At 60.8% G+C, this 21,811-nt stretch overlaps 1 protein-coding gene across 47 annotated transcripts in view; it reads right to left on the bottom strand.

The window, feature by feature from the left end:
- ANK2 (ankyrin 2) overlaps positions 1 to 21,811 on the bottom strand; it is a 277,590-nt gene that overhangs the window by 129,681 nt on the left and 126,098 nt on the right. For all 47 annotated transcript variants that reach the window (XM_084883347.1, XM_084883373.1, XM_084883348.1 and 44 more), the window contains one exon: positions 521 to 622. In XM_084883347.1, coding sequence (XP_084739473.1) covers positions 521 to 622 — 102 coding nt within the window. The remainder of the gene's footprint in view (positions 1 to 520; positions 623 to 21,811) is intronic.

Here is a 21,811-nt window from a genome sequence, read left to right as displayed (position 1 = left end):
CTGGAGGCACTGACCCTTACCGTCCCGGCATGGAAACCCCGGGCCACGTCCGCACAGAACCCTCCGCACCCTGTGACCCAGCACCGTCCCAAACGGGGCTCTGTCTACAGCCCTGTGGGCGGGACGCCGTGGATGGATTTCACACACGTCACTTCAGCAGTGGCTTCCGCCTCTCTCCCTCTGATCCACATGTTAAAACTAGTGGGAGAGGGGCGTTAATGTCACCTCTTCTTTCTCCATCCCGGTCGGCAGCGGCGGACCTGGCGTGCAAGGCCTGCCACAGCGGAATGAAGAGCCGGCTGGTGCTGGCCGGTGCCCCAGGGACAAGAGCATCATTCTGCACCCACCGCGTCCCGCAGACAGCCCGACCAGGGCGCAGACAGGCCGGCGCCTTTCCCAGCAGCCTCTGAGGCCACAGACGTCGGCTGGGGGAGGGGGGTGGCCTGCCGAGGCCTGGGTCCCCCACAGGAAACTCGGCCTGGACCGTGACGGCGTCCACAGGCGAGTCCCGGGCTCCTACCTGGTTGCAGGTGTTGATGTCCACGCCGCCCTTCAGGAACTCCACCACCTTGTCCAGGTTGCCGGCGCGGGCCGCGCGCAGGAAGCTGGCATTGCTGTCCGACTGCGGGAGGAGGAGGAGAGCCTGCGTGAGCCACTGACCAGGTCAACCGCCAAAGGCCCTGCACGCGGAGGCCTCCCTGCGAGTGTCCGTGCCCAGTGCCCGGCCGGGCAGGGGCCCCGCGTGGGGCGGGGCTTCCCGGGATTCCTGGGGAGCTCGAGGACATGGGCGTCGGGGGCCCGCGCTCGGCAGTGTCAGGGAGTGGACACGAAGACGAAAACGCAGGTCACATGTGACGCGGTCCCCGCGCCCCATGCCCATGTGGCCCAGCCACCCAGGCTGTAGGCGGGGTCTTGCGTCCAGCTGATGGGATCGGGGCCTAAATGCCTCAGAGCCACCAGCGCCTCACCCTCGGCCCGGCCTGGCTTTCACAGGGTCTGGTGTGGTCGCCCAGCAGCCACCATCCCGCCTCCAGGAGCAGGGCCCTGAGGGCGGCCCTCGGAGGTGTGGCCTGGGCCAGGGAAATGATGCCCCCCAGTGGTTTGGGGAAAACGAGATTTGATTTCATCCTGGCCAGCATGGCTCAGTGGCTGAGCGTCAACCCAGGAGCCAGGAGGTCACTGGTTTGATTTCCGGTCAGGGCACCTGCCTGGTTGGTGGGGGGCGTAAAGAAGGCAGCCGGTCCATGAAGTTCCTGTCTCATCACTGATGTTTCTACCTCTCCCTCTCCCTTCCTCTCTCTCAATAGCAAACAGAATTCTGGCCCCGGACACACACCCGTCTGCACGAGGGAGGCTGCTGCCTGGGTCCTTGCCTTCCCCACGCTGCCCTCCCCCTCCCCCTCCCTCTGCGGAGGGCCCCTCTCGGGCTCTCACGCCTGAGGTCCCAGAGGGGAAGAACCCGCAGGGGTCCGAGACCCTCAGGTGTCTGAGCGATTCCCACGGCCCCCAGGGCAGGGGCAGCTCCAGCTTCAGGGGGGCCCGGGGTGAGGCGGCCTAGGCCGGCACTGCCGCCCTCGACAGCGAGGGGGGGGGGGGGCTTCCTCGCTGGCTCACGGGGGCTCTGGGACGTGGAGAGCCACACTCGAGTGGTTTCTCCCTGGGCTCACAGGACTCACAGGTGGAGACCGAACACCCAGGACTGAACGGCCTCACGCTCACCCATGTGCCACACGGCCTCGCTACTCGGCCTCGGGTGCCCTGCCCGGGTACCGGTGTCTGGGATCAGATCAGCTCTTTAGACAGGACCAGGGTGTGCCCAGTGCCCACCGCCCCTTCACCCTCAGGGCTGGGCCCATGAGCACCCCCGGCACCCGGGCACCCCTGTGCAGCCCGAAGCACCCCAAGGACCACAGAGCAGCCCAGAGCTCCCCGAGGACCCCTGAGCAGCCCGGGCACCCCTGAGCAGCCCAGAGCACCCCGAGTACCCCTGAGCACCCCGAGTACCCCTAAGCAGCCCAGGCACCCCGAGTACCCCTGAGCAGCCCGGGCACCCTGCACACACTCACACACACCTGAGCACCCCGAAGACCCCGGAGCACCCCGAGGACCCCTGAGCAGCCCGGAGCACCTCTGAGCACACCTGTGACGCACAGTGACTGAGCTGTGCCTCAGGGACAAGCGCCCACCTGGACGCTAGGCTGCAGTTTGCAGGGAACCCTAAATTCCTGGGAGGTTTCCCGCCTGTGGGCTCCAGCTGCAGCACCCAGCAGGGAAACCTAAGCCTGCGTGGGTGTCACCGCCTCGCACACACGCCATTGTGGGTGTCACCGCCTCGCACACACGCCATTGTGGGTGTCACCGCCTCACACACACGCCATTGTGGGTGTCACCGCCTCGCACACACGCCATTCACTGCAGAGCACCACAGACGAGTGACACGTGGCAGCCACAGAGAGAGGGTGACAGTATTATTCCCCAAAGGCGGTTCTCAAAACTAAACCTATTGGTGTATGTCAAGTCTAATCGCTGGGTGTGTGCCTGAGACTAAAGGACATCACACACCAGGCATGATCTAGGAAATAAACACGTTAAGAGGGGACTGCCTAGAAAATGCTTCCAGCTCGGGTCCGAGGCTCGATGGGTACAGGAATGCCCACTGGGCCGTGGGAGCGAGGGGTCCCGCGTTCCGTCACTCCATTCATGGTGGCACACCAGTTAGGAGATGATGGCTACCCATCACTTCTCAGCCAGGAGGAGGCTGAGAGAGGCCAGGACCACAGCACTTGGGGGGGTGGGGGACCCGAGATTCAGCACAGCTGTCACCGGGACCCCCCGCCTGCGAGCTGCAGGTTCGTGGGCTTGTGGGACACGGTCGCCCAGCTCAGGCAGCTGCTATCACGGCACTCGCTGAGCAGAGGCCCTGCCACGGGCCGCTCACACACCAGAGAGGGGACCTGCAGAGACAGACTTCCAGGTGCCGGGGGGAGGGCGGGGGAGGGGGGGGCAGAGTGCACCCACCCATCAGGCCCGCCAGATGTCTCTGTGCGGAAACTCGGCCAGGTGGACCAGGAACCGGCCCAGGCCGCTCCATGGCCTCCACAAACACAACACAGACAGGCAGAGACGGGAGCGCCTGGCCCCGGGGGCAGAGGATCATGGGCGACCCCGCTGTGCGGTGTCTGAGGCTCCGGCCCCCAGGAGCACCCGAGGGACCTCCCAGAGCCTGGGTGGCTCCAGGCTGCTTCTGCTGTGGAAACTCACAGGTTTTCAAAATGCTTTTCTCTGTGCTGAGTCAAAATTCTGCCAGGCAGGTAGAGGTGCAGCCAGCCGAGGCTATTACCCAGGAAGTCCCATGTCCCAGGGCCCAGGGCCCAGGGCACAGGCAGCGGCTGAGCCCGCTGAGACTCAGCTTCCCCAAAGCGAGGGGATGCACTGTAAGTTCACATCGCAGAGTGAAGGCGAGCAGAGGGTCCCAGACACAGACCCCAGGGACAAGGTCAGAACAGGCTGCGAGCCCTACGCCTTGCGGTGACGGCCAGAGGGCACAGCGCCCGCTGCCACTCGGTCAGTCTGACTGCAGCTTTGCACGGGGCTCGGGGTGACCCCTCGGGCTGCCGGCCTCCAGCGCAGAGGCCGGACCCGGGACGGGACGGTGGAGACACAGCGCCCCCCCCCCCCCCCCCCGCGTGCTTCCCGCCGCGCACAGGGGGAAGCTAAGAGCTCGCGTCCGAGGGAAAGTGCTTTCACACGAGATGGTGTCTCCTGCGCTGCCACAGGAGAGTGCAGGGCGGGGGAACTAAGGCTCCGGGGCTCGTCACAGACACACGTGGCCCTGTGCCCAGGGCTCTGGCTGCAACAGGAACACACGCCGAGCCCACAGGGTCAGTCGCCACAGGGGTCATGACCCGCTCCCCACAGCCTGAGAAGGAAATTCCCTCGTGGGTTCTCCGGGCCCAGTCCTGCCGTGGTTCCTGACGGCAGAGAAACAACACGTCCTGACACCCCCAGGAGCACGCGGGCGGGGCGGGGGTGGGCAGCCGGGTGCCACGCCTCTCCCCAGGCGGCATCCCTCCAGGGCTCTGGGCTGGAACCAAACGAGGTGGGAAACTGTGGAGGGTTATTTGTTCGCTAATCTTCACACAGATACTGTCCCCTGGGTTTTAGAGAGAGTGAGGGAGAGAAATAATGATGTGAGAGACACATAGACTGATTGCCTCCTGGGCCGGGGAACCGGCTGACACTCTAACCCTGAGCCCACCGCCCAGGACTGAGGGGCCATTTTTTAAAGGAAATAACGATGCATCATGGATACATGGACCCGTGCATGACGCACACAACCTCTTCACAGGAATTGCTGGATGTCTTATTTCTGATAAAACATGCTTCTCCTTCTGTAAACCTGGGGGAAGCTGGCCGTGACAGCGGTTTCAGAAAGGACAGCGTCGCAAACCTTCCCACAAGTGAGCGTTTTGCTGGACGGCTCCTTTGGGGCTTCCACCGATCTCCCTCCTCAGCCTAACGACCCGGAAATGGCACAAACCTCCGTCCCCGGCGCTGTCACCATCTCTGCGGCCCCGAGAGCCGCTCTGTGTTTCCAGGCAAACGATCGGACACCGAGACGGAGGACAGGGTGTGACTGGCGGCTGTGTCACTGGAGCCCAGGAGTCGCCCAGTATCTCATTCGTAACTGAGGTCGGTGAAGAGGAAAAACAACCAACATCCAGAGCAAAGGCGATGTCGGCAACATTTAAACTCCATCAGAGCACTCTGGGCGCACAGCCTCTGCTCTGGCCCTGCCTGCACGCAGCTCTGGACCTTCCATTCGCTCAGACCCGCAATGCCTCCGCCTCCTCGGGCCCGGGCTTTAAGGAAAGGCACAAAAAAGTGCCTCTCGGTGGCAGAGCCCACACAGCAGGAGGTGCGTGTGAGCTCTGAACGGCCCGGCAGCTACAGTGCGGACGATCGGTGGGCCATGACAACGCCCCCAGTCCAGGGAGAGCCTTTCGCGGGGCCGCAGAGATGGTGACAGCGCTGGGGACGGAGAGCCTTTCGCAGAGGCGCCTCCCGTGCAGACGGGCTTCCTGTGTCACCGCTAAAAGCGCATTAAGCCCCAATCAGCCGCGGGAAGCGGTGAGCACGGCAGGTCCGTGTGGGAAGAAAGCAGTGTGGCTGCCAAACCAGCTTGCCCAGGGGAGGGGGTCCTGGCTCCGTCACCTGTGACCTTGGACAAGCTGCAGAAGAAAGGCTATGAAGGCTACTGCACAGTCCAGATAAGATAAGTGATTACATTTGCTCGGAGGAGCTTCAATGTAAGAAAGGCCATGGCTCGCATGTCAGATACTGACTGCTTGTGTGATGATTACTCCTGTGTTCACAGCAAAGTCTCCCATGAAATCCCTTTAAAAGGCCATCATTGCATATTATTTTGTTTTTAATATATTTTTAATAACTTTAGAGAGGGAGAGAGAGAGAAACGTCAGCGATGAGAGAGAATCAAGCCCACAACCCAGGCATGTGCCCTCACCAGGGATTGAACCATGACCTCCTGGTTCATAGGTCAACGCTCAACCACTGAGCCATGCTGGCCGGGCCACCATTGCATTTTATGTACAACTTGCTACAGAGAATAATAATCCCAGGAAATATATGTTCCTTTATAGAACAACTAGAGGCCTGGTGCACGAAATTCATGCACAGGTGTATGTGTCCCTAAGCCCAGCCACCCTCTCCAATCTGGGACATCCCTCTCACAACCTAGGACTGCTGGCTCCCAAGTACTCACCTGCCTGACTGCCTGATTGCCACGAACTGCTTCTGCCTGCCAGCCTGATCACCCCCTAACCACTCCCCTGCCTGGCAGATCAATGCCTAACTGCTCCCCTGGCAGCCCAATTGCCCCTATCTCCCATCCCCTGCAGGCCTGGTTGCCCCTAACTCCCATCCCCTGCAAGCCTGGTCGCCCGCCCCTAACTGTCCTCCCCTAGAGGCCTGGTTGCCCCAACTGCCCTCCCCTACAGGCCTCATTGCTCCCAACTGCCCTCCCCTGCAGACCTGACCCCCCCAACTGTCCTCCTCTGCAGGCCTGGTTGCCCACAACTGCCCTTCCCTGCTGGCCATCTTGTGTGTTGGAGTGATGGTCAATTTGCATATTGCCTCTTTATTATATAGGATTATTATATAGGATATGTTTCATGCAAGTCCCATGCACAGCACTCAAAGCATGCCTGTTTTGAGCAGAAGGTTGCAAGGAAAGTGTCTTGATCGCCAAGCGCTTTAATCGGTTTTAGGAATGCCTTCTGCGCCTGTGCCTCTGTTAAATCTCAGAGCCTCTTTTCTCTTCGGGAGACTGGTCACTGTGGCCGGCAAAGGCCCACAACTGGATGTGCCACGTGACGATTACTGGTCATTAATGTATTCGTGTTTCCCAGAAATGCTTACTGAGCCTCGGCTAGTGCTGGGCACTCCGGAGGCGTGGCTTCTGACTCACACACCGTGGCGGGAGGACTCTCCCGGACCTGCCCTGGTCGGAGGCTTTCCGGAGAGGCCAGTGCTGCTGCTGACCCAAGGCCGAGTCTGCGCCGGCCCCCAGGGCTGCAAGCGGCGATGTCTGCAGCCCAGAGGCCGTGAGGTGCCGCCACTGTCCCTGCTGTGTCTGCCGTGACACGCTTCTGGACTCCCACTGCGCCCCCACAGCTGCCATCTCGCTCATGGCGGGCTGGCCATTAGGTGCACTTTCTCTCCCCGCCACCCGGGACCCAGGTTGCATCTGCCTCCCGCTGGGCTGCTGGCTGCCACCTCTCTGCCAGCGGAGGGACGCTCTGCACACAGCCCAGGCCTAGCGCGGCCTCTCCGCGCTCGTGGCTTCGCTCCGAAGTAAGTAACCTGCAGTGAGCCCAACGCCCGGTCCTGGCAGATCACAGACACCGTCACTCTCCAGCGAACGGACAATCAGGCCGTTTCAGGAAGGCCCTGGCCTCGCCCGACAGAAAAACACACAGCAACAAGCCTTTGGAGCCATTTAAGGAACAGACCCTGACTCCAAATTATTCAAACCTGAAGGTTAACTTCAACATGTGATTGCTCAACGTTTAAGCCTCTTCACAGAATAGTCTCATCATGATCAGACAGCATGTAAAGGCCTTTCACTGGAGTTAGTCCAATTTTAGGCATATTTATGGCCCAGTCAGCGTGGCCAGTGGCTGAGTATCGACCTATGAACCAGGAGGTCAGGGTTCCATTCCCGGTCAGGCACGTGCCGGAGCTGTGGGCTCCATCCCCAGTGTGGGGCCTGCAGGAAGCAGCCGATGCAGGATTCTCTCTCATCATTGATGTTTCTGTCTCTCTCTCTCCCTCTCCCTTCGTCTCTGAAATAAAAAATAAATATACTAAAAAAAAAAGAAGAAGTCCTTACAGCTGAGGCTGGGTTTCCGGTGAGCACGTGCTCAGAAAAACAGCGGGAACCAGTGTGATACACACAGGGCGCAGAACCTCCTCGAAACGTGGTCCGAGTATAAACCTGCCCACAGACTCACACAGGCTCAGCTTAGGAGAAAACTTCACCTTAAAGAGACGGCATCGGCGCTCACCCCAAACGTCACCTCCGGCGGAGGCCGCAGAGGGACGGCCTGCGGTGCCAGGCCGGGGGAGCGCCAGCCCTGGCCCAGCACGGCAGGTGACCCATCACTAAGTGGCACCAGGTCACTGCCTCCCCAGACACGCAGGGATAGGACCAAAGAGGCCCCTAGGACCTCTGCATCACCGCCTCGGGTCTGCTCAGCACTCACCCGCGCCCCCAGCTCCGGGGCGTCCTCGCAGGGGCAGCCGTAGTAGTCGGGGGCTCTGTCCGCCTCCTGCAAGTGCCCCTGGGCTGTCACGCTCTTGCTGGCATGGCACGAGGGGCAGAGAGCAGCATTGCCCATCGCCCTGCACAGCTCCGGGTCAGCGGGCCCACCCCCGCCCCGCACGCTGGGTCCTGGGCCCCCTGGGGGGCAGTTCTTGCCGATGGCCCCCGGCTCCCCTGCCCCGCGGCCCCGCACACCCCTCCCATATGGCCAACCGGCTGGTGCCAGGAGGACGGGGGCCCAGCAACTGCAGGCCCGCCGCGCGCCCACCTCCAGCCGCGCAGCTATTTTTACACCCACCCGGCCAGCTATGCAGGCCGCGGGGGGAGGGGTGTTGTTTTGCTGCTCGCCTGGGAGCCGCTGTGTACACACGGACTCAGTTCCGGCCGCGGGGCTGTCTCCGTGTTACCCAGAGGAGGCCCCCCGCTCTCCGCCCCCTCACAGCGAACCCAAGTCTGCTGTGACCTGTGACCCTGCGACCCCGTGACCCCGCCCCCCAGCAGAGCAGACAGTTACCTCTGTGATCGCTTAAGCCCAGAGGCCACCACAGCCCCTTCTCAGGTTTAAGACTCGTGGGGACACCCCCCCCCCCCGGGCCCCGTGGCCCTGGAAGGGGCACTTCCGGCTTCAGAGACTGTCAGTGCCCATAGACATGCTGCGCTCACACATAAGACGCCCCCCGAAAGTCAATGGAAAGAAGGTCCAGGGGAGGATTAACAAAAGCAAAAAGCTCCAGATCTGAGGAGGACAACGGAAACTCTGTTGGCAGGTTTGCCGGGACCCCCCGCTCGGCTGAGACGTGGTGAGGGCGTGCGGGCGGATTTCCCCGTAAGGACCGCAGAGGCCCGGAGGAAGGCGGCCTGACCGACCGGAGCAAACCGGCGCCAGCGCCCGGCCCTCCCCACGGAGTGTCCTTCTCCGCAGATACTCGCTTTCTTTTCTCTAGGAAAATGGAACGTTTTATTTAGGTGAAGGGCACATGGAAATTCAGATTTTCTTTGTTTTTTAAATCTTTATTGTTGAAAGTATTACATAGGTCTCTCTTTTCCGTTAACCTCTCCCAGCTCCTGTCCCCTCTCCCCCAGCCAGGCCCTCACCCCATTATCTGTGTCCATGGGTCATGCACAGACGCACACAGGTCTTGGGTTGATCTCTCCCCACCCCCCACCCCTACCCTTCCCAGCCTTCCCTCTGAGGTTCCCAGTCTGTTCATGCTTCTGTCTCTGGGTCTACCTCTGATCACCAGTTCATTTGTTGGTTCATCAGATCCCACATATGAGAGAGGTCATGTGATGGCTGTCTCTCTGCTTGGAGAGCGAGCCACCCACACTCCTGCCCCGGGGCTGCCCCGGCCCTCCAAGGGCCCTGCCCCCACGGCACCGTTCACGCCTGAACAAGGCGGGCAGAGCGAGCCTGAGGCACACGCCCTGCCCCTGGGGTTGCCGGAATGTTCTGCTTCCCAACCGACAGGCGCTCCCAGCTGCCGCCCTGGGGCTCTCAGAGTGGCCGCCAGGCGGGCTTGTCACAGGCCTGGGGATGGGACCCTGTGGACAGACTGTATGAGCCAGCGGCCAGGTGAGCGAGGCGGGCGCACCCCTGCCCCAACGTGCCCTGACCCGGGGCCTCCAGGCGCCCACTGTGCTCAGGAAGGCTCGAAGCCACCAGCACAGCCACTCGGGCAGCAGCGGCCACACGCCGAGCAGGATGCTGGGACTTCCTGCGTGAGTGAGAAGGTGAAATTCGAGGCCCGTGACATGACGTGTTGGTGACACCTTGCCAAGTCCCCCACTCTTACTATTGCTCCTTCTCACCTGCAACCCCGCCCCTCGCCTCCGCACACGTCAGAGCCAGGAGGCTGGGCGCAGGGCCCGCCCTGGCCGGGCCGGGGAGCGGGCGCAGAGGCCCCAGGCGGCAGGCGTGGGACCAGCCCGTGGAGCTGTTTGCTACATCGCGAGCAGCAGCCTGCCAGCGTCCGCAGAGACCTCCTCACGGAGGGACACTCTCGCCGTGTGACCTGCAGGGGCGCGGAGAGCCTCCCGCTCCCGGCTCTGCCGGTCTGGTTCTTCCTGCCTCCGTGTGGATGTGCGGGCCCAATCGAATCTTTTAACGAGGGGTTAGACCGGACACGGTTAGACCGGAGGCTCGCTGACCACCGAGTTACCAGTTTGTTATCCCGCGAGAGGAAGGCCGCGGTGCTGTCCTCATCTCCGGGCGCTGGGAGCCGCTGGGGCCGCGCGGGGCCTGGCACCGAGAGGAGGGGCCCTGGGGCGGACGACAGGCTGTTGTCCACGGCCTCAGCCGGGGCCCGGCCACGTCTCCCCGCTGGGCACCAGCCTTACCTCGGCGGCCAGGCTTTCCTCTCCCTCAGCTCGGTCAGTTCACGTGTCATATTAAAAATACTGAAAGATTATTTCGTTAGAGGTCTGTGAGGTGCACTCAGAATCCCGGGATCACTGACAGCTGGAGGGGCGTTCTAGACGGCCCCGCGTGGGTGGAGGACGTGAGGAGGGACGTCGAGTCTAAACTGCCACGTGCCAGCCCAGCCGGCTCCTGGCTGAGCGTCGACCTACGAACCAGGAGGTCACGGTCCGATTCCCGGTCAGGGCACAGGCCCAGGTTTTGAGCTCCATCCCCAGTGTGGGGCGTGCAGGAGGCAGCCAATCAGTGATTCTCTCTCATCATTGATGTTTCTATCTCTACTTCTCCCTTCCTCTCTGAACTCAACAGAAATAATTTTTTTTTTTAATGTCAGTGTGAGTGCAACCCGCAGCCAACCCTCTGAGGGCGCCTGAAGGTCATCACCAGGTGCACGATGCGCGTTACTTAGACTGAATTTAGAAACCTGCCTGGATCGCAGCCCGCCCCCACGGCAGCCGTGATTCAGGCTGATGGTTTGGCTGCAACGTATTGATCTGATTAATCTAATACCTCTCTCCTCCTGTCGCGTGGGAAAGTCTCCAGCCCAACCGCATGAGACCAAGGACGCAGCCTCTGACTAGAACCACCGACCGTGGAAACAGCCGGGCCTCCGTCTGGGCAGCACGCGCTTCCCTGTGCGTGATGTGTCCGCGGTCGAAGCTGACCGCGTGATGAACCAGTGGGATCTGCCATGTAACGGATCAATCCGGAAGCCGTTGTAATTTATAGATGTGCCCTACTTTCCCAAGGTCACCCTGCGGCTGACCCTTTCTGAGGTCAGTGTCGATGAGTTCTACTGTCTACACCGTGCAAATGGAGCACCAAGCTACTCGCGCCCACAAACACCAGCCAACCACTTCGATCTCACATTCCTCCCCGCATCTCCTTCCTTCCGACAGCTGCCTCCAACTTCAGTGTCTAAAGGTGGGCGTTCTGGCCTGGCCAGCATGGCTCAGTGGTTGAGCGTCATCCTATGAGCCAGGAGGTCACTGGTTTGATTCCCAGTCACGGCACATGCCCGGGCTGCAGGCTCAATCGCCAGTAGGGGGCATGCAGGAGGCAGCAGATCGGTGTTTCTCAGTGATATTGCTGTCGCTCTTTCTCCCTCTCCCTTCCTCTCCCTTTAAAATCAATAAAAACATGTTTTTAAAGAAGGCCGTTCTGTAAAAGCAGTGCTAACCAGCTGGAGTTTTCTAAAGGGCCCTGCACCCCGGCCTGTCCAAGGTGGGCACTGGAGGCACGCGGCCACCAGACTGGAAGAGGAGGGAGTGTGCCAAGCAGCGGGCGCAGGGACACGGCCTGTCGGGTTGGCTGGACTCGGAGCCACAGCACGGGCAGAACAAGGCGGCACTGTCTGCTCCCACACAGAGCTCGGGGAGTGGAGAGCCGGGGCGGGCTCCGCCAGCGTCCTCTGTGGACGGGTCAGTGGTGAAAGCAAAGAGAATGGAGAGGCCCTGCTGCAGCCCAGCCTTCAGAGCTCCCGCTGGAAACGCAGGTCCGCCTCCGTGTGCTGCATTCCTGTAAGTTTCCACCGTGGCCGGGAGGTGGCCGGACCCCTGAGAAGCTCTGAGCGAACGGCCCGAAGTGCACCAGTAGGTCCGTGACGAAGGTCCAGTGTCCAGAGCAGCAGCTTTCCCGGGGAGCCTCCCGGAGGCTGGGGGACGGACCAGCCCTGCCCCCAGGGTCTCCACGCGGTCAGACCGCCCGGTCAGTGTCCACAGCCACAGCGCTCAGCCTCCACACGATGGATGGGAGAGCTGACCAATGAGAATCCACAGCCCACCTCGGCCGCAGGCTGAGCGGGGAGACCCGCATCACTAAGCAGTGGAGACGCTCCCCTGCCCCAAAGGCATGGCCGTGGCTGAGACAGAGAATGAAACCCCTGGCCTGCCCCCTCCTCAGCCTCGCTGCACTCAGCAGGGGACGACACTCCCTGGGGGTGATGCAGACACGGAGCCAGATGCATCGTAGTCTCGGTTTGCACACGCACCCTCGAGAGCAGACACACGCCTTTCCCCACTTTTGTGTGTGATGCAACGTGAGGGTTCACTGTGTTCACACATTTGTCATCACCGAAAGGGTTCCTTCACTTGTGAAACAGAGCCCAGTTCAAGGCAATACATATGTATGCAAATCGTTTAATCTATTGGTCTCAAGTATTTTAAAATAAAATAACTTCCCAACAAAATAAATACATACACAACATAACATACACAGTCACATACACACCATTTGCAATGAAGCAAAAGAGGTACTATGCAAATTGACCCTCATGCCATCGCACCAGATGGCCACCCCCATTGGTCAAAGATGGCCACCACAAGATGGCTGGCAGGGAAGGGTAGTTGTGGGTGATCAGGCCTGCGGGGGGGGGGGGGGCAGTTGGGGGTGACCAGGCCTGTAGGGGAGGGCAGTTGGGGGTAACTAGGCCTGCAGGAAAGGGTGATTGGGAACAATCGGGCTGGCAGAGGAGCAGTTAGGCATTGATCAGGCTGGCAGGGGAGTGGTTAGGGGGTGATCAGGCAGGCAGGCAGGTGAGTAGTTGGGAGCCAGCAGTCCCAGGGATCCTAAACCAGCAGTCGGACATCCCCAAAGGGTTCCAGATTGGAGAGGCTGTAGGCTGGGCTGAAGGACACCACCCCAGTGCAAAAATTTCGTGCACCAGGCCTCTAGTCTTATATAATAAAAGCCCAGTGACCGAACGGCAGAACAACCAGAATGACCAGTCTACCAGTCACTATGATGCGCACTGACCAGCAGGGGGCAGAAGCTCAATGCAGGAGCTGTCCCTGATAGTCAGTGCACTCCCACAGCGGGAGCAACCACTCAGAAGGCAAGACCACAGCCACTCAGCTGACTGGGATGAGCAGTGCTTCCACAGTGGGCTGATTCCTGCAGGTCACACCCGCCATCAGTGCATAATCCTGTGTACGAGGCTTCTAGTTTAAAAAAGAAGCCAGGCCCTAGCTGGTTTGGCTCAGTGGGTAGAGCATCAGCCTACAGACTGAAGGGTCCTGGGTTCAATACCCAGATGAGGGCACATGCATGGGTATGGGCTCCATCCCCAGTGTGAGGCATGCAGGAGGCAGCAGATCCATGATTCTCTTTCAGCATTGATGTTTCCATCACTCTCTCTTCCTTCCTCTCTGACATCAATAAAAATATGTATTTTTTAAAAGAATTAAATTAACTACAATCATGAAACCACAGACCAAACTCAATCTCGTTCAAACACTGTAAAAATGTCAAGGGCCAGAGAGAACCTGAATTTCATTGTCCAACTGATCACTTGGGTTCCCTTTCAAGATCTCTTCAGAGCAAATGTATTCTTTGCACCTTTAGAGCACAAATCAAAGTGTGTGATCATTCACATACTAGAGGCCCAGCACATGAAAACTCATGCACCAGAGGGGGTCCCTCAGCCCAGCCTGCCCCCTTTCACAGTCCGGGAGCCCTCAGGGGCGGGAGGTGACCCAGCGGTCAGGCGAAGGCGATGCCCCATCACTCCTCTGCTGCTGCCACTGCCGGCAGCGCAAGCTTCAGCCGGCCCTGGTGACCTGAGCCTCGGGCCCTGGGTGGCTGGGCAGCCGCTATCTGAGGCTTGCCTGCACATTGGGCTGGCCCTGAGAGGCTGGGGGACTCGGAGACAGGTATGCAGCAAGGTCGGGCCTACCTGGGGGCAAGCTGACCTTACCACACACCTGCCACCTGGCAGGGCTGAGGAGACTGGGTGCCGCCATCTTGTGGCTGTGGGTGCTGCCATCTTTGAGGGCGTGACAGTCAATTAGCATATTCCCTCCTTATTGGTTGTGGGTGCCGCCATCTTTGTGATGGCATGAGGGTCAATTAGCATATTCCCTCTTTATTAGATAGGATTACTTATAGTAGGACACATATCCTGATTATATATCATCTGTTCTCCCTGGAAAATGGGAGCATTTTTTCGTTTTTAATGATGCCCTATTTCTTTTTCTTTTTCTTTTTTTAATATATTTTATTGATTTTTTACAGAGAGAAAGGGAGAGAGAGAGTTAGAAACATCGATGAGAGTTATCGATCAGCTGCCTCTTGCACAACCCCTACTGGGGATATGCCCGCAACCAAGGTACATGCCCTTGACCGGAATCGAACCTGGGACCCTTCAGTCCCCAAGCCCGCTCTATCCATTGAGCCAAACCGGTTTCGGCGCCCTACTTATTTTGAAAAAAAAATATTTTTATTGATTTCAGAGAGGATGGAGAGGGAGAGAGACAGAAACATCAATGATGAGAGAGAATCATGGATCAACTGCCTCCTATACGCCCCCCTCTGCGAATTGAGCCCACAGCCTAGGCCTGTGCCCTGACCAGGAATCAAACCGGTTCATAGGTGGATCCTCAACCACTGGGCCAAGTTGGCTGGGCTGTCTTACTTGTTTTTTTGAAGATGGAATAATTCCACAGGCAACCAAAACCCCTGGGAACATAAAAATAAACATTTTATAAATCAATACCGTTAATTCAATGCGTCTAAGCCTGTGTACATCTGGTTCTGTCCCTGTGCCACTTCCCCACCACGCAAGGTCCAGGGAGACCACACAGCCTCTGCCTCGAACCTCCCATCCCCATCTGCACAGGGACGGACGAGCTGCAGTGAACAGTCGCTATGCTAATGTTTGTGTTAATCTTGAGAAGTCGTCAGGTTATAAATTGTTCTGTGAGGTCAGCATCTGGTTTATCTCCCCTGCCGGGAAGAAATGATGAGAAAATACAGGTTTATCTCTACAACGTGAGGGTTTTCTTTAAGAGCAGTTATTAAAAATCCTATCTAATAAAGATGAAATATGCTAATTGACCATCACACCCTCACAAAGACAGCAGCACCCACAGCCAATAAGGAGGGGATATGCTAATTGATTGCCACGCCCTCAAAGATGGCAGGGCCCACAGCCACAGATGGCGGTGCCCAGTCCCCTCCGCCCTGCCGGAGCGGCAGGCACACAGCACAGCAGGGGCTGCCCCCAGGCAGGTTCAGCCACTGCGCACACCTGTCTCTGGAGTCCCCCCGTCCTCTCAGCCCCCAGCCACCCAGGGCTGCCCGAGGCTCAGGTAACCAGGGCCGGCTGAGGCTTGTGGTGCCGGCAGTGGCAGCAGCAGAGGAGTGATGGGGGTGTCACCTTCCCCTGATCACTGGGTCACCTCCCGCCCCTAAGGGCTCCTGGACTGTGAGAGGGGGAAGGCCGGGCTGAGGAACCCCCCCTCCAGGGCATGAATTTTTTAATAAAAAATGTCACTTCCTACTAGTTCTTTAGAGCTAGCATTTAAACATGCTCAGGGTGGCCTTGCCGATTTTGCTCAGTGGATAGAGCATTGGCCTGCTGACCACAGGGTCCCAGGTTTGATTCTGGTCAAGGGCATGTATCTCGGTTGCAGGTTCCTCCTGGCCTGGTCCCTGGTCGGGGCTTGTGCAGGAGGCAACTAATCGGTGTGTCTCTTTCACATCGATTTCTCTGTCTTTCCCTTTCCTCCACTCTCTCTAAAAATCAATGGAAAAATATCAAGTGAGGATTAACAAAAATAAACAAACAAATGTGCTCAGGTCTTCGCCCCTTGGCCTGTGAGCAATCTCCCGATGCTGCCCCAGAGCCAGACTGGAACCTTCTCTCTGCCGGCGGGACCTTCGCCTCCTGCACAGGCTGCGGGGACAGACACCGAGTTCACTGCCCTCTGTCCCCGGTCCTGCTGACGGAGCCCAACGCAGACTGCTCAGTGAGAACCCAGCCTACACGTGTCCTCCCTACACGTGAGAAAGGCAAGCGTGCTGTCCTTCCCGGAAACGCTGACCCGGCCGAGGCCCAGGGTGCAAACGCGGAGGCAGAGGAGCCGCCTTCCGATGCACACGCCCGCGCTGCCGCAGCCCTGGCCATAGAGACGGCACCCAGCCGCCACCACGCCCCACTCTGCTCCTCCCCCTGGTCAGCGCGGGGTGACCTTCCCCGGGCGAGCCCGCCCCGCCCCACGGGCACATGAGGGGAGGAGGAAGGAAGACAAAATGAGGCGGCCCCAGTGCAGGCGCGGCCACAAACCAGACGCCGAGGAGCAAATCCAGGCAACCGACAGCGGTGCTTGAGCTGGCCCAGCGCCCGAGGCCGCCTGCCAGTGCAGAGCCACGGGCGCCGTCCCCAGGGGCGCCCGTCACCTCTCCTGCAGTGCATGTCCAACACACCCACTCTCACCCACTCACACTCACTCACACCCACAACGACTCACACACCCACTCTCACCCACTCTCACCCACTCACACTCACACCCTCACACCCACTCTCACCCACTCACACTCACACCCACAACGACTCACACACCCTCTCACCCACTCTCACCCACTCACACTCACTCTCACCCACTCACACTCACACCCACTCACACCCACTCTCACCCACTCACACTCACTCTCACCCACTTACACTCACACCCTCACACCCACTCTCACCCACTCACACCCATTCTCACCCACTCACACTCACACCCACTCACACTCACCCACTCACACTCACTCTCACCCACTCACACCCATAACCACTCACACACCCACTCTCACCCTCTCACACTCACTCTCACCCACTTACACCCACTCTCACCCACACACACCCACAACCACTCACACACCCACTCACACACCCACTCACACCCACTCACACCCACAACCACTCACACACCCACTCACACCCACAACCACTCACACACCCACTCACACCCACTCACACCCACAACCACTCACACACCCACTCACACACCCACTCACACCCACAACCACTCACCCACTCACACCCACACACATTCACTGACACCCACAACCACTCACCCACTCACACCCACTCACACTCACAACCACTCACACACCCACTCACCCACTCACACCCACAACCACTCACACTGTCCCCACACAAACCCTCTCTCGCACACACAAACACCCTCTCTCTCTCACACATACACACTCTCCCCCCCTCTCTCACACACACATTCCCCCCTCTCTCACACGCGCTCGCTCTCTCTCTCTCTCTCTCTCACACACACACACACACACACACAGTCCCCCCTCTCTCACACACACACACAGTCCCCCCTCTCACATCCTCTCACACACACACACACACACACACACACTCCCCCCTCTCTCACACATGCTCTCTCTCTCTCTCACACACACACACACACACACACAGTCCCCCCTCTCACATCCTCTCACACACACACACACACACACACACACACTCCCCCCTCTCTCACACATGCTCTCTCTCTCTCTCTCACACACACACACACAGTCCCCCCTCACACCCTCTCACACACACACACACACAGTCCCCCCTCTCTCACACCCTCACACACACACAGTCCCCCCTCTCTCACACCCTCACACACACACACACACACAGTCCCCCCTCTCTCACACCCTCACACACACACACACACACACACACAGTCCCCCCTTCTCCGCACCTCCCTGCCTGCCTGCCACAGGCGATGAGCGCAGACATTCTAACCCTTCGAGGGGGTTAGTATATTCCTTTCCTTCTTCCCCACATCAAGAGAGAGGAATCTGGTGGCGCAGTCATTAATATTTTCATGTGCCTGGTGCTTTCAAATATGGGATAGCTTTATTTATAAACACTGGAGGCCGGCGCACTCAATTCCTGCCGCAGGCCTGCTCCCCGCTGCGGCCCCGGGACCCGAGCTCCCTCAGTCCGGGCTTCACCCAGGTCACCCAGCCAGTTAGCTTATTGTGCTTTTATCATTATTGATGTCAGAGAGGAAGGGAGAGGGAGAGATAGAAACATCAGTGATGAGTAGGGTCATGCGTCGGCTGCCCCCTGCAGGCCCCGCACTGGGGATGAAGCCCACACCCGGGCCTGTGCCCTGACCGGGAATCGAACCCTGACCTCCTGGCTCATAAGTCGATGCTCAACCACGGAGCTTCACTGGCTGGGCAAACATGGCTTGAGTTTAACCTTTACAACTCTCTGCGATGTCCAATTGTCAATTATCAGCTAATTATTGTCACCCTGATTGACAGGAAGGAAAGCCGAGGCGGAGGCCCAGCAGGACGGTGGGCCAGGCAGGCCTCCCGCGCGGACACGGGAGAGAGGTGTTCTCTGTCCCAGACGCCCCCATCGTGGCAGCGGCCGAGCACCCGTCCCTCTGAGCTGCCCCCTCCCGCCCCAGGCCCCCCTGCGGCTCCTCTAATCCCACATCGCCTCTGGGATGACTATGGCACTGCCTGCCGCCCCTGCCCTCAATCCCCGCCCTCACCCCCACCTGCCCCCGCCCGCCCGGTCTCACTCAGCACTGCACTGCAGGGCCTCGGCGAGCTCCGGGCCTCCCTCGGCTCCCGGAGGCCGCCTCAGGCCACGCTGCTCCCCGCTGCTCGCTCCCGGTGTTGGCCAGTGACCCCTCCCCTCTGGGCTTCTCCCGGGACACTGAACTGACCGTCCCACCACCCAGAGAGAAATGGGGGTCTCCCTCCACCAGGTGCTTACCGGACCGGGACTGCCCCCTACACACACACACACACACACACACACACACCCCGGAGAGGAGCCAGGAGGGTCTGCCAGCTCCGCTCGTGGGTCACAGGAGCTGGAGGACCGCGGGCGGGGGAATAAGTGCTCCCTGAGCCCACCCCACCCCACCCTGGGGAGCGGACTCAGGGCGGCGGGGAGGCCCGCCCGCCAGCTTCCTCCGGCAAAGGCGGCCCATCTCACCCCCCTTCCCCCCTGCACAACCCCCCCACCACATCCAGGGCAGCAGCCAGGCCTCCGAGACCTGACCTGTCTGGTCAGAGTGGCCTCGGCCCAACCTGTCACCTGCCTCGTCCCTGCCCGATAGCTCCCACTCCCCCACCCGCCCAACACCCACCTGTCCCCCCCCACCCCCCCCACCCGCCCAACACCCACCTGTCCCCCACCACCCCCCCACCCGCCCAACACCCACCTGTCCCCCCCCACCCCCCCCACCCGCCCAACACCCACCTGTTCCCCCACCACCCCCCCCACCCGCCCAACACCCACCTGTCCCCCCACCACCCCCCGCACCCCTCCACCCGCCCAACACCCACCTGTCCCCCCACCACCCCCCCACCCGCCCAACACCCACCTGTCCCCCCCCACCCCCCCCACCCGCCCAACACCCACCTGTCCCTCACCACCCCCCCACCCGCCCAACACCCACCTGTTCCCCCACCCGCACACTCCCACGCCCGCCCAGCTCCCACTCCCCCACCACCCACACCCCTCCACCCCCCCACCCAGCACCCACCTGTCTCCCCCACTCCCACCCCCGCCCAGCGCCCACCTGTCTCCCCACCACCACCCCCCCACCCCCCGCCCAGCGCCCACCTGTCTCCCCACCACCACCCCCTCACCCCCCGTCCAGCGCCCACCTGTCTCCCCACCACCACCCCCTCACCCCCCGTCCAGCGCCCACCTGTCTCCCCACCACCACCCCCTCACCCCCTCGTCCAGCGCCCACCTGTCTCCCCACCACCACCCCCCACCCCCCGCCCAGCGCCCACCTGTCTCCCCACCACCACCCCCTCACCCCCCCGTCCAGCGCCCACCTGTCTCCCCACCACCACCCCCCACCCCCCGCCCAGCGCCCACCTGTCTCCCCACCACCACCACCACCCCACCCCCCGCCCAGCGCCCACCTGTCTCCCCACCCTCACCCCACCACCCCCCGCCCAGCGCCCACCTGTCTCCCCACCACCACCCCCCCACCCCCCGCCCAGCGCCCACCTGTCTCCCCACCACCACCCCCCCACCCCCCGTCCAGCGCCCACCTGTCTCCCCACCACCACCCCCCACCCCCCGCCCAGCGCCCACCTGTCTCCCCACCCTCACCCCACCACCCCCCGCCCAGCGCCCACCTGTCTCCCCACCACCACCCCCCCACCCCCCGCCCAGCGCCCACCTGTCTCCCCACCACCACCCCCCCACCCCCCGCCCAGCGCCCACCTGTCTCCCCACCACCACCCCCCCACCCCCCGCCCAGCGCCCACCTGTCTCCCCACCACCACCACCCCACCCCCCGCCCAGCGCCCACCTGTCTCCCCACCCTCACCCCACCACCCCCCGCCCAGCGCCCACCTGTCTCCCCACCACCACCCCCCCACCCCCCGCCCAGCGCCCACCTGTCTCCCCACCACCACCCCCCACCCCCCGCCCAGCGCCTGGAGCCCACGCCTCCTAAGGTTTGGGACCCAGAGGACCTCCCCTCCGGGGACAGAAGGAAGCGGCCCGCCCCTCAGAGGCCTCCATGCACAGGTGTTTGTCTCTGGTGACCCGCCCCACTCACCCTCCCGGTCCCAGGCCTGGCGGTGACAGTTTCATTGGCGCCTGGCCCAGTTAGCGGAGGACCCCCCCACCCCCCAGCCTGGGGACCCGGTGCGAGCGGCCAGCCTTCACGGAAACACCGGGGGGAGGTAGCCCGCCCCGCCAGTCTGCAAAGGGAGGACCCGGCGTCTGTGGCTGTGCGTCCTGGTGCCAGTGCGACACAGGACTTCCTGGAAAACAGGGGCCCGACCGGCACACCACCACAGTCGAGGGTCAACCTATGAACCTGGAGGTCACCGTTCTGGTCCCGGCTCCTTCCCCAGTGCGGGGCGGGCAGGAGACAGCGATCCGTGACTCTCATCATGGATGTTTCTATCCCTCGCCCTCTCCATCCCTCTCTGAAATCAGTAGAAATATTTTGAAAAGTGAGTAAGGGAACCACAATGACCCAGATCAGCACCTGAAACACAGACCCTGCACGGCTCCGAAGGCTCTGCCTCTGTGTCCTGCCTCAGCGGAGCCCGGGACATTCCATCCCACAACAGCACGTCTCTCCTTCGCCTTTCCTCCGCCAGTGAAAGCGTGCGGGCCCAAGGCCGTAAAGAGAACTTGCATCCTGTTGTCAAAAACAGACAGCCTCACTCCCACTCCCACCGAGTGGCCCGGAGCCAGGACTGTCGCCATCTGTGGACGGCCCTGCCCGAGGGAACCCCGTGTCCAGTCAGAAACAGTCCCAGTGAACGGAGGGAAGCATGGGGACTCCATGGCCTCTGTAAAGCGGAGAGAGGCGGACAGTGCCGAGTCACACCCACCAACCGTTCTGCCAGCTCCCAGCGCCTCAGCCCTGACAGACAGCCACAGTTACTGCGTAGTTAGCCGGGTCTCGTGAGCCTGTGTTCTGGGCATTAGAAGCGCTGGGTAATGGCATGTAAATATCACGTGTTGAATGAGTCCGTGCTCACCACTACGCTGCCCGTTCTTCACAACCAAACCCACGTCCCGCCGCCTCGGGCTGGGCGGCTGGGACGGTGGCAGCTAACCGGGGCGCAGGGGCAAAGGGGACACGTGATCTGACTGCGAAATAATGAAATAAAGTAAATTCTTTGCATTCATGCTTGTGACGTCAATGTACTTTTTAAAACTTAACCTCAAGGTTAAATAGCTCCGTGGGAAAACAGACCCTTGGAAAAGCCATCATGCTCCACATTGAGACACAAAAAGAGAGGCCACTGCCAGTCTGAAC

Source organism: Pipistrellus hanaki (genome assembly GCF_964339955.1).
Source record: "Pipistrellus hanaki genome assembly, chromosome: 5".
In the NCBI taxonomy this organism is placed as follows: Eukaryota; Metazoa; Chordata; class Mammalia; order Chiroptera; family Vespertilionidae; genus Pipistrellus; species Pipistrellus hanaki.
The sequence above is the reverse complement of the archived record's forward strand: the minus strand, read 5'-3'. Positions and strand labels throughout refer to the sequence as shown.